The sequence below is a fragment of the Neovison vison genome, chromosome 4 (assembly GCF_020171115.1).
Source record: "Neovison vison isolate M4711 chromosome 4, ASM_NN_V1, whole genome shotgun sequence".
NCBI lineage: Eukaryota > Metazoa > Chordata > Mammalia > Carnivora > Mustelidae > Neogale > Neogale vison.
In genome coordinates, this window is record NC_058094.1 from 9,768,163 (window position 1) to 9,780,752 (window position 12,590).

Consider the following 12,590-nt stretch of genomic DNA (forward strand, 5'->3'; position numbering starts at 1 on the left):
CATAGCCTTTATACCCTGCACGTGCGATCATCCCAACAATCTTATGAGATGGGGTCAGTAGTCCCAGTTTTCAGATAAGGACAGGAAAACTCAAAGAAATTAAATAACTTGCCTAAAGGCACGTAAGCTGCTCAGTGGTAAAGTCGGGGTTTGAGCCCAGTTCAACTGACCCCAAAGTCCAGGTAGCAAGGACCTGCTGAATAATGGTACATCGGGAAAGAGGTGAGGAGAGGCATGGGCATAGATCACTATATGGTGAACATACAGTGAAAGTACCACCTACCCATCCCTCCAGCCAGCCAGCCAGCAGACACATACCGTGCAAGACAATTGTCTAGATATTGGGGAAATCCTGACCTTCTGAAACCTCCTCCCGGCTGCCAGATGCTGGAAATATCAAAGGGCTAGAGTATGTTAGACAGTGACAAGAGCCGTGGAGGGAAATAAGCCAGGGGAAAGGTAGAGAGAGAGCTGGGCGGGGAGCCCCCCTGAGCACATGCCCAGGAAGAAAAGACTGAGGCGTGAGGCAGAAGCAAGCCTGTGGCTAGTAGGGAGGTACGTACACCCTTCGGCTCACGGCGCCCAGAATGCTTGGGAACCAGGACAGTCAGTCAGAAAGGGGGTGAGGAGGTGGGAAAGAGAGCAGGGACGGCAGCTTTTACATTGATTAGAAAGTCGTTGGAGGGTTTTGAAACCCCAAAAGGACATGGTTTGCCCTGAGTCTTGGAAGGCTCATTCTGGCTCCCCGATGAGAGTGGACAGCAGCGGGGGTGGGGGGGGCACTGACAACCTGGGCACGAGCTGTAGTGGCGTGGAGGTGGAAAGTAGAGCCCATAGGATGACCTGAAGCGTCGAGTGTGAGTGTGACGTAAGGAGTGGGCACCACCCCCAGACTGCGTCTATGCACCGAAGCTCACGGAGCCAAGCTGGATAACAGGAGGACGCCTGCAGGAGGAGTGTGGCCTCAGCAGGCAGATCAGGGTCAGTTTGGGAGCTTGCATTACCTCTTGGGATTCCAAATGAGATTTTCCAATCTGCTCTGCTCTGCCCTTGCCCTGTGCACAGAGTCTGGGGACGCTTGTGAGCACCTGCTGTGTGCCTGCAACAAGGCTGCCATAGAATGCTTGGCTCAGTCCCGGATCAACTCTTCCCTGAACCATCTGGACACTTCCTTCTGTGTGGCTCAGCCTCCAGGTGAGAAGAACTGGGCCCTGCATCAGCGGTGGGGCTGACGATCCGGGGCAGAGGCTGCTATGGGGGGCGTAGCTACGGTGCTACTTCAGTCCGGCACCTTCCGACACTCCCCAGACCCGCTGCTCTAAACAGGCTTTCCGATGTGTCTCTCTGCAGAGACAACCAGCACGGAAGAGCTGATGACACCTCTGCCCAGAGGTAAGGTCTTCTAGGGAAGCTGCTTTTACTTGCACCATTGTGGGGCCACTCTACAGAGGAAAACACCACTGCAGGGCTTGTCGGCATGACCCACAGCACTGGCAATGTCTCTGCCTTTCCCTGGCCAAGGGAAGGCCGTTAAGTCTGATAATTCCATCAAACACCCATCCAACAGCAAATGGCCCTCATGCAAACATTATTCTTTGTTACATGAAGAGGTGTGCATTTAATCCAATGAGGAGATAGACCCCCATTCTTCCTCTCTTGCTCTATGGTCAGGCCCCTGGTGTACGGTGTGAACAGGACCAGGTCTAGTGCTCTGACAGAGAAGGTCCTCTCTCATCTGGTGGAGCTACTGGCCATCAAGGCCACCTGGGAGCAGACTAGCTGTCTCCCTCCTCGGCCTTCTGGAACCTGTGGCAGAAAGAGCAGCCTGGACCCCAGTGGGGGTTCCTTGAAGGAGAAGCTGTTTTCTATGTGCCTCCTTTCCAGACAGGGTGGGCTTTTAATATCTGTCTACTGAAATAAGTGATCATTTCTACTCTAAGACAGGCATCTTATGGAAAATGTGAGCGTTCTTCTTCTGCCTGTCATTCCCGGTTCACCAGTGTTCAAACGATCTCTCAATCCCAACGGAAAGTTCTGCGTGCCTGTTGGCAGAGCACTTCTCCTTCCTTGGAGCTGGGGTCTCCTTCCCAGTGCTGCAGCATGTGTGGAAGAAGCTGACAGGAAGAGAAAGAAGCCGACATGTGTGTGGGGGGGAGGAGCACAGGACTGTGCTGGTATAGGTGTGTGTATGCGTGTGAGCAGGAGTGTGTGAGTGTGTCCTATCTCTATGTGTCTTCTGAGTCCGGTATTCTTTATTCTGCGCTGTCTGCCTCCCTTAGGACATGCCAAGTAGGGATGTCCTATTCCACAGCCACAAGCCCTCAGGGTCTGCGGGCCTTTCACTGCCACAGCCTGGGTCTGCTAGTGTCACCTCCCTGGCCAGAACCCGGCTGGAGTCACTCCTGGGGACCTGCTGGACACCCCACAACCCGGCAGATGCATGAGGGGCAGGAATCCCAAAAAGCAGCAGCCCTAGTCTGGTCTGGCAGCACCTCTCATGGCCCTTTTCCTCCCTTGGTCCAGCCATTCCAGCCTAGCCTTTGGGACTCGTGGTGCTTGGTTGAGACACTGTGCTCCATCAGTCACTGATTTGGGAGCTTTCTTTTTCAGTGGTTCCTGTGGAGCTCACAGACACCAGTGTAAAGGCCTTTTCAGGAGAAGGTGAGCACTAGGGGACTGGTGTGTAACCCAAACACCCGCATTTTGATTGTACTATCAGCCTACTGGCTGAAATTAGCTTCCCTAAAACGCCCCCTGCCTGGCTTCTTATTGAAACTGCCCCGAGATCATTCCAGAGCCACCCTTAGTTCCTTCTGACCCCCAAATCTCTTCTCTACATGCTCTGCTTCCTCCCATACCCCTACTCCTACCTCAGGAGAATTGCCAGAAGCAAGACATTCATCCTCAACTATCTGAAGGTGATTTCCAGATGTACAACAAACACTTTCTTAGCAGAAGTATGTCCCAAAAGTTGCATGGGATATACTTATACCAAAAGGTGATTGGTTGTTCATGTGAAATCTAAATTTAACCAGCCATCCTGTATTTTTATTTGCCAAGCCTGGCAACCCTATGCCTCCAGGAGATCCCCAGAAGTATGTGTATTTCTCTCCTCTGCTGCTGCTTTGAGAACAGAAGCAGAGCTCATGGTACAGATCCTCCCTGGCTGTCCTCTGTGACCAAGGGCATTGCATCCCCAAGTACTCCTGGACAGCCTGTGCCTTGGACTCCATATCTAGAAAAAAAAAAAAAAAAAAAGAAATGGCACCTACTCCAAGCCAAATCTTCACCATGTGCCCTGCCCGCACAGCAACCATTCCCAGCAGGATTCACAGTGGCCACTTCCGTCCTAAACTGAGGACAAATCTGTCCCCCAACACACACACACTCACACCCATGACCTAGCAGTGCCCACAAACCCCCTCCAGAAAAGGAGGCCGCCCCAATGCAGGCACAAACATCAATTACGAAGGAAAAATAGGGCTCGTGATTGTTCTCACCATGTTGGAATGAAATGATTATGTTTTGGACTCAGGCAGCTTTGGGATGGAATCCTGCCTCTCCCATTTTTCAGCTGTAGGACTCTGGAAGCATGGGTCAACCTCTCAAAGCATCAGTTTCTTCATTTTGGACAGCAGGGATTGGCAATTATTTTTGTTCTGTAATGGGCCAGAAAGTAAGTATATTGGGTTTTGTGGACAGTCTCTGTCACAATGACCCAAGTTGCCATCACAGCAGGATGACAGCCAGGACAACCCCTAACTGGGTGGGTGTGCCTGTGTTCAATGGAAGCTTCATTTACAAAAAACGGCCCGAGGGCTGGGTCCATGGTGGATCAACCCCTGGAAAGGGATGGGTCCTTCATGGGCAGCAGGGGGTTAAATGAGGGAGAACACTTGAAGACTCTGCAGCAGCATCTTCTTCAGAAATGCTGGCATGACCCTAAAACACAGCAATGCAGTCTTGAGTCACATGCAGGACCCTGGACAACTTGCTTAGACTATGTCCTCTCATTTCTTGCTCCCACAACCCTGGGAAATCATTGCCATAACCTCCACACTGAGACGGTGAATGGAGCTGGAGAAAGAAAGCGTCCAAGACTGGGAGCTGGGTGGCAGGGCTGAGGTTCGAGGGCTCCACGGTGTCTGTCTTTACTGCTAAGTTCAACTCCCTCTTCAGCTGCGCTCCCTTGTGGATCAGCTCTAGCAAAGGAACAGGATGGAACTTTCCCCCAGAGAGCGGTCTCATCACCCAAACATCGGTCTTATGCTAATCTGGCCCCTTGTCACTGAATCGGGACCAAAGTGTCAATCACGGTTCCTCGTCAGACTGCCGTGGGCTATCTCTGCTGGGCCCCCAGTCCCAAAGCTGCCTTTTTGCAGGGGACCCCTGCCTGGCTTACGAGCTGAGCTGGGTGGATAACTGCAGTGGAGTGGTTTCTTTCCACAGTGGCTACTGGGACCAGTGCAGCCCACTGACCAGTTCCTCCAGAACAAGTAAGCAGGACAGACCGCACAGGAGCACAGCACGGAATCCAGTGGAGACCTGCCTTCTCAATACACGTTTGGCTCTGATGATCACTCTTCGACGGGGCTCAGAAGAAATACCAGTAGACCTACTTTCCAGATGACGGAGGACACTGAGGCTCTGGGAGGTTAAAATGTACAGGTGGTCCAGCCTGAGACCTGCTGGACGGGTCTTGAACCTCACCTCAGCCTGCAAGACTGGTTTTGTCTCTGTGATATGGTAGTAACTCACAGGGAAGCGCCTCATACCGGAAAACATCTAGGCCAGGATGTCATCAGAAGTGACCTAACCATTTACTTTGCTTATGGTGATGAATAACAATGGATTCTTTATTAATAAGCATAAATCACTCATAATAACTATTTACCAGTTACTAAGAATGAAGAGATAAACAAGTGGATTCCTCGATTAAGAGGCAAGGACACCAAGGAGGACGTTGGTGGACTGGTGTGTTCCTAAGCCCCTCCATATATCCTCTGAGTTCTTCCCCTGGCCCTAGAAGGTAAAGGTTGTCATTTGCCTGGGGGTCATACAGCATAGGATTCCGTTAGTTATGAACCTGTGCATTTTACTTTGAAGAGAACCATCTGCCTGGCTTAGAACCGTTGAGGTTCTGTCTCTTTGCTGGAGCGTTTTTGTGTGTCCACATCATCAGTCAATTGTAAGCCTGATTTCCACAGACACACTGAATTTAAGGCAGTTCCTCCCTTCCCCAAGCCTGTTGGAGTTATCATTGCTAGCTCTCTGCGATATAGTCAGAAGAGAAATGGCACCCCAGGTTGGTGGTTAGGGTGGTCAGGGGTTAGGATGGGTCACCTTAGCCATGGTTTGCATTCTGCCACTTCCTAGCTCCATGAACAAGTGACCAGTGTGTTCTGTGTGTCCCCTTTCTCAACTCTGAATAAGCGGTGAGCCTGGTGTTAACGCGTGGGGTTTTTGCTGAGTCAGTACAAGCCAAGTGCTTAAAGCCATATCTGGTATGTAGTATGTCTTCATCCGTTCCAGCTGCTACAACAAATATCACACACTGTATCACCTGTGAACAACAGAATTTCTCTCTCGTGATTTCTAGATGCTGCAAGTCCAAACTTAAGACACCGATATGGTCAAGTTGGGCGAGGCCCACTTCCTGATTCATAGAGAGCCGCCATCTTGCTGTGTCCCCACATGGTGGAAGGAGCCACAGAGCTCTGTGGAGGCTCTTTCATAAGGACACAAATTCCATTCACGAAGCCTCCACCCTCATGACCCAATTATCCCCCAAAGGCCCCAAGACCACTGACGATTAGGTTTCAGCCAATGAATTTTGGGGAAACACAGACATTCAGTCTATAACATTGTAGGAGTGTAATAACAGTTAAACAACAGACTCATTTTACCAAGAACCAGGGCTCAGTAGTCTTTTGGGAGCCACAGAGCAAGGAACTAGAATCCACAATTCTGTTGCCTTGTTTCTCTTTGTTCAAAAATATGTGATTAATTTTTTTGTTTGTTTAAACTCTAGAGACGTCTGCTTTCCTAAAGTATTTCAAAGATGCACCTGCTTCTAGCCCAGTAGGCTACAGCTGCCTTTGCCAGCATGTCTGTGTCTGGGGAGGGGAGTCTTTTTGACTTAGCAGTGACCCTGACATCACCAGCAACCCTGGGAGGTGATGAGGGGCAGACCAATGTTGCCTTCTGTGCCCAAAGGATGGGAACTGCTTCAGGACACAGGGGTGGAACAGGCCGGGGTCAACACTCACCCTATCTCTTTTCTTTTGTGGGCAGAAGTGGGCCAAGCCCAGGAAGGCACGGAAGCCACTAGGACCACATCTCCTCCAGGTAAGCACACTTGGCTTCTCCCACCAGCACACAATGGTTGTCCCTATATGTTTATGAGCTCAAGTGTGTTCTAAAACATGGAGGAATCATTGAGACCAATTTACTTTTATACCACCTCCCCGCAAAGTAGACAAATGAAGTTAAAAGGTAGATCCATGAGTAGGAAGAACTAGAAGCCTACCTGATAAGGAGATGCATTTAGAAAAATATGGAAAACTGTGTTTTGTTTTCTATTTAAATCACCTCTACTTCCATGTTATACAGATAGCCACTTCTAATATCTGCAAGTGCTCCCTTCTAACGTCTCCTGCCTGCCGAGCATACCATGAATGTAATTCAAATGCACTAAAGATCACTTGGCACCATGGCTTTGTAGTCTGAGCTGTATCACCTAAAGAGTGAGATGATATTCCCCTGACATTAAATACCTTTCTATAACATGATTTTTAGTGGCAGCTGTACCACTAAAAATGGTGTGGAACACCATAGAGCATGAGCCAATTATTTCCTACTTTGTTCTTATAAATAATAGATAAACACTTTATACCCACCCACTTCTAATTTGTCACAATAAATGCCTAGAAGTTGAATTACTGCACAGAGGGTGTAATCATTGCATGTATCCATGCAATATGTATGTATCCATATGTTGCCAAACTGCCCTAAAGAAAAATCAAAACAACTTATCCCCATACCTCTCTCCCATGGCTGATACTGTGGACCACTATTTAAAAGCAATTGAACAAAACCTCTACCATGTTAATAGAAAAAAACCCATGGTAGCTCATTTCTCCTCTTCTCCTCTCTGATGGAAATTGAAAGTTGGTGTTTTTGTACCCAACTTGGGCTGGCCTCTCACTCTGGGAATTCCCACATCTTAACTGAATTTATGGTGACGGGTCACCAGTGTCAGAGCTAAGAGCATTGCGACTTGGGCCAACATTGCCCTCAGGTGCACAGTGACCTTCTCAGCCTTGGGGAGTGAGGGCAAGAGGAATTTGTTCCCCAATGGGGCGGCCATTCAGGCAGAGTGATGAATGTCGCATGCCCTCATCTAAGGGGATGAGGTAGGAGGTCTCATGTTTGATTAGCACCGAGAATCTAGAGGGTTCTTTCTCAGAGGGTGAGGGCTTCTGGAGGGACACTCAGATTTGGCAAGGAGCACACACAGGCTTCTGGGGCTTTCTCTGCTTGTCGAGTTTTCCACCTGGAGAGTCTTTAACCCCAAATCAGATGTGTCTTCACACTCACAGAACGACTCTAAGGGCTGTTCTTGACTTTTCCCTCCTTGCTAGGCATTTAGCTAGAAGGATTATTCAAACACCAAAACAAGTATTATTAATATAGTTTTACAAATGGGGAAATCAAGATAGAGAGAGGCGAGAGATCTGTCCAAGGTCACCCAGTTAGTATGTGGCTGAGCTAAAACGCAAACTCAGATTACCTTACCTCTAAACCTGAGTTCTACTCCACTCCACTGAACAGGTGAGTTCTCTCAAAAAGAAACAGAGCTGACATTTGTTAATGGTGGAAAGACAGACTTTACTCAGGTTTCTGTAGCAGGAAAGAGAGACTATGGGGTAACCATGTTTGACTCTCATCTGTATGGAAGTGACTGGGACTTTTAGAGGGAATATGGGAGGGTGGACAACAGGCCAGAACTCCAGCAGAGTCAGGGCAGGGGAAAGCTCCAAAAAGGGGGCAGGGGTCTGTTTTCTGAAAGCTTAGGCAAGGCAGGTGTTGGGCCAGTGTGGGTCTCAAGCTCTAAGTTCTTGGGGCTGTCTTGAGCTTTTTTGGGCAGGAAGACAAGGGGAAGCAGGAGGCTGGGTCATCCTGGGGAAACCAGGCTGGGGTTGGTCTAAGTCTCCTAGCACAGGGGCAGGGCGTTGACGAAATAGTCTGTGCTGTGAATTTGCAGTTCTCATGGGCCACGTTTGAGGCCTGGTTGAGAAGAGGGCCCAGAGGAGCCTGGCTAAAGTCTGGTCAAGGAAAGTGTCTGTCCGTTCCAGCAGTCTGGAACATGGTGGAAAGAAACCAGTTCATGGGTTTCTGCTGGTGGGTTTGGAGAGGAGGTGAGGCATGATGTTAGACTCAGAGGACTGAGAGAACAACAGGGCCTCTAAAGCCTTGCTCCCACCCCCCAGGGAACAAAGCATTGAGCAAAGACTCAGAAGCCCGGATGTATGAAGCAAACCAATATGGTGGGTCTGGGAGAGATTGCCAGTCAGGGGTCCCTGAGATGCCCAGGCTCCACCCTATGCTCTGGGTCTGTAGATGGTGGAGCAGAGCTTACAAAGACCCCTTTGGCTGGACCAAACAGGGTTGGAAGTGTCACTGCCTCTGGCCAAGAGAACAGGTGGGCCAACACAGAGCAAAGGGAAACCTGGACAGCGCCAGGGAGCGATCCCCAGCAGCCTTACTGGCCTCAGGGAGGACCTGGCACTTAATTCAGACGATGGTGAGAAGGTCTTCCAGGATTCCCAGGAATTTGAGGCAGGTTGTGCTTGCCTACATCACTGAGCACCAGGAGTCAGCTTCATTTTTCCACCATTCTTATCTCTTCACTTGTAACCACCATGCTAGGCCTCCACTTGGCAGGTGCATGGTACTAAATATGACATGGGCTGGGACAGTTCTGGTCGTGAGATGTCACTCAACTGGTCTAGCAGGGGCCCTTGCCCAATGTAACTTGATCACAGAGTATATGTGTTTGTATATATTGTGTATGTATATGTGTTTGGTATATTTATGTTCCATTTACTTAATATTTTAGCACATTTTATTTATTTTTGTTTTAAACTTTTATTTAAATTCTAGTCAGTTAGCATATAGTGTAATATCGGTTTTGGGGTAGAATTCAGTGACTCCCAGCCGGTGCTCATCACAAGTGCCCTCCTTAGTACCAACCCCTTCTAGCCCAGCCCCCGCCCACCCCTGTCCATCAGTCCTCAGTTTTCTTCTCTATAGTTAAGTGTCTCCTATGGTTTGCTTTCTTCTCTTTTCTTTTTCTTTCTTCTATGTTCATCTGTGTTGGTTATTAAATTCCACATATGAGTGAGATCAGATGGTATTTGTCCTTCTCTGACTTATTTCGCTTAGCATAATACCCTCTGGTTCCATCCACGTCATTACACAAGGGAAGGCTTCATTCTTTTTCATGGCTGATTAATATTCTATTGTATATACACCACATCTTCTTTATCCATTCATCAGCTGATGGACATTTAGGCTCTTTCCCTAGTTTGGCTATCACTAATAATGCTGCTGGGAACATTGGGGTTCATATACCCCTTTGAATCTGTATTTCTGTATCCTTTGGATAAATACCTTGTAGTGTAATTGCTGGGTCATAGGGTAGTTCTATTTTTGACGTTTTGAGGACCCTCCACACTGTTTGCCAGAGTGGCTGCACCAGTATTCATTCCCACCAATGGTGTAAGAAGGTTCCTCTTTCTCTGAGTCCTCACCAACACCTGTCATTTCCTGACTTGATAACTTTAGCCATTCTGACTGCTGTGCGGTGGTATCTCACTGTGATTTTGATTTGTATTTCCCTCATGATGAGGGATGTTGAGCATCTTTTCATGTGTCTGTTGGCCATCTGGATGTCTTCTTTGGGAAAATGTCTATTCAAGTCTTCTGCCCATTTCTTAACTGGATTATTTGTTTTTCGAGGGTTGAGTTTGATAAGTTCTTTACAGATTTGGGGTACTAGCCTTTATTCTGATATGTCACTTGCGATTATCTTCTCTCATTCCATTGGCTACCTTTTAGTTTTGTTGATTGTTTCCTTCTCTGTATCACAGAGTATTTGGAAGTTCTCATGTAACATTTGTGTATCCCTGAGACTCTGCCCTCCCACCTGCAAGCCCAGATTGTGATGCTTTCCTAACACTTTGTTCTTCTGAAATATCTGCATTTGGACTTGAGTGTGTGTCCAACTGCAAATCTCTTCCCGAACTGCCTGTTGAATATAAGCCATGACGTTGTGTGTTTTCAGGATCTGCAGAGATTGCTGCCTCAACAAAAGGAGTAACCATGGTCCCGGCTGGTTTGAAGTCTTTGGGCTTAGCTGCGTCATCCACCAGAAGTGGCCTAGAGGAGACAACTGGAAAAGGTGAGTGGGAGCAGGCAGAGAAGCTTCTGTCCTCTCTCGGCCTTGAGATTCTCTGGGTGGGTAGGTAACAAAGGCCATTAGGCCATGGTGTCAAACTGTGACCTCTTCATTTTGGTGCGACTAGAAGGGACCACTCCTTTCCAGGTGAAGTCATGGGACACAGAGGGGACCTGACTTGCCCATGGCCACTCACCTGCTGAGCCAGGGAAAGGGGCCCACTGGCCTAATGCTCCCATCCCTCTTACTGGCCCCCAAGGGAAGAGCTTGGCACCGTGCACATGAAGTTGTTGGAAAGAAGGAAATATCTGGGCTTTCACTCCCTCTCCCTTCTCTCTCCTCTTACCAGGGGTTGCACCGGAGGCCCTGCCCCTGCAAGGAGCTACAGACACAGGGGAGGGCTTTGTTAGTACCAGGCCAGCTCTCTACAGCGTGCACTGCAGAGTGATGGAGAAGACAGCATTTGAGAGGGAGGCTGGGCTGGGAGCCCTTCGCAAGGCCCCTGGCTTCTTGGTTCCCCATCCCCCGCCACTGGACCTGTGATCATGGGGTCAGCACAGTGGACTGTAGCTAGTCTTGGCCAACATTTCTGGCGGAGGAGGAGGGGACAGGGGTAAAGAGGGGGTGCAGGAGGGCAGAGGCAGAGGTAGAGAAAGAAAAATTGAGGGCTCTGAAGGCGAACCCAGGCAGAGTGCGCTAACCTGCTGGAGTCAGGACCTCCACAGGCCAGGATGCCCCCAGGACTCCGGGTGCTGCAGGGCCTCAGTGGGACACGGTCACTCTACTCGGCAATCACATGTGGCTGAAGAGCACCTCTGGTCCCGATCAGCCCCCCACACTTCAGGGGGATTTAAGCAGGAGTCTGGGCAGAGCCATAGACACCTGGCAAGGAAGACATGCTCTCTGAAAGCCGAACCATACTAGACAGGGTGTTAGACGGGCAGTTTTCCCAGAAGGGCAATGGAGGCAAGGACATGGGGTTCCTCGGATGATCAGTACCCATCTGCATCACTGCCTGCCTGTGTGAACTCTGTCCCAATGTCCCCTCCTCTCCTGACAGCCCTGTTTCTGATCAGCCTGTGACAGGTTCACCTTCCTGCACCTGGGAAGTAGGGACAACACACAGGTGATGCCTCAGCTTGGAGAGATGCTCTTTTGTCTGACATCCCAGTGCCCAGAAGAATTTGAATCTTATGGGTGTTACTGTGGGCAAGAAGGACGAGGCGAGCCAAGGGATACCCTGGACAGGTAGGGATGGGCGAGGGTGGCAGGCCAGGGGTGCTGACACTGCCCAAATGAGAGGTGATAACTCTCCTCCCCACTGGGGACAGCTTCAGGCTTCACACAGAGCACAGCCTCCCGCGGGGCTGCGGCTCAGGGTCATGGGCAGCTGAGGCTCAGACTTGTCTGCAGTCATTCAGTGGCGAAGAAGCAGAGCCAGACAGATGCTGACCTGTGGATATGGTGCTCCAGAGCTCCTTCAGCTCTGAAGCACCATAGTACTGCCGATGGCCCCAAGAGAGTCCATCTGCAAAGACCTTTCAGGAGACCCCAAATCTGCCTATTTTGCAACAAGGAATATGTCGAATTGGCACACCCACCCAGTTTGCCCTGCAGGTGACCACATGAAAGTTACTTCCGCAATAACTTTTTTAAAAAAGATTTACTTATTTTTAGAGAGAGACTGAGAGACAGAAAGAGAGAGAGTGAGCGAGCGAGCAGTGGGAAGGGGCAGGAGGAGAGGGAGAGAGAGAGTCTTAAGCAGAATCCATGCTGAGGGCAGAACCAAACAAGGGGGTTGATCTCAGGACCCTGAGATCACAACCTGAGCCAAAACCAAGAGTTGGACACTTAACTGACTGAGGCCCCCAGGTGCCCCAGCTTCTCAATAACTTTTAACTGCTCAATTTTATATCTGCCACTTTTGAGAGAATTTTCAGTGACCTCGTGCCTTGGTGAATCCATTCATTCATTTATGCACCCGCCCCACCACCCACCACGCGCCCCAGGCTGGTGCATTCAACCCACCTTTCTTGAGCTTTTGCTCTGTGCCGGGCCCTATGCTGGGTGGTGGAGGCACACAAATGAGGTTACACCTGAACGAAGCAGCTTGCAACAAACTGCCAGT

At 49.6% G+C, this 12,590-nt stretch overlaps 1 protein-coding gene across 1 annotated transcript in view; it reads left to right on the top strand.

Moving 5' to 3' along the window:
• The window catches only part of OC90 (otoconin 90), a 33,380-nt gene that overhangs the window by 15,586 nt on the left and 5,204 nt on the right, over nucleotides 1-12,590 (top strand). Inside the window, 6 exon segments of the mRNA XM_044246960.1 lie at nucleotides 1,066-1,194; nucleotides 1,351-1,392; nucleotides 2,611-2,661; nucleotides 6,295-6,348; nucleotides 10,349-10,465; nucleotides 11,539-11,710. Coding sequence (XP_044102895.1) covers nucleotides 1,066-1,194; nucleotides 1,351-1,392; nucleotides 2,611-2,661; nucleotides 6,295-6,348; nucleotides 10,349-10,465; nucleotides 11,539-11,710 — 565 coding nt within the window.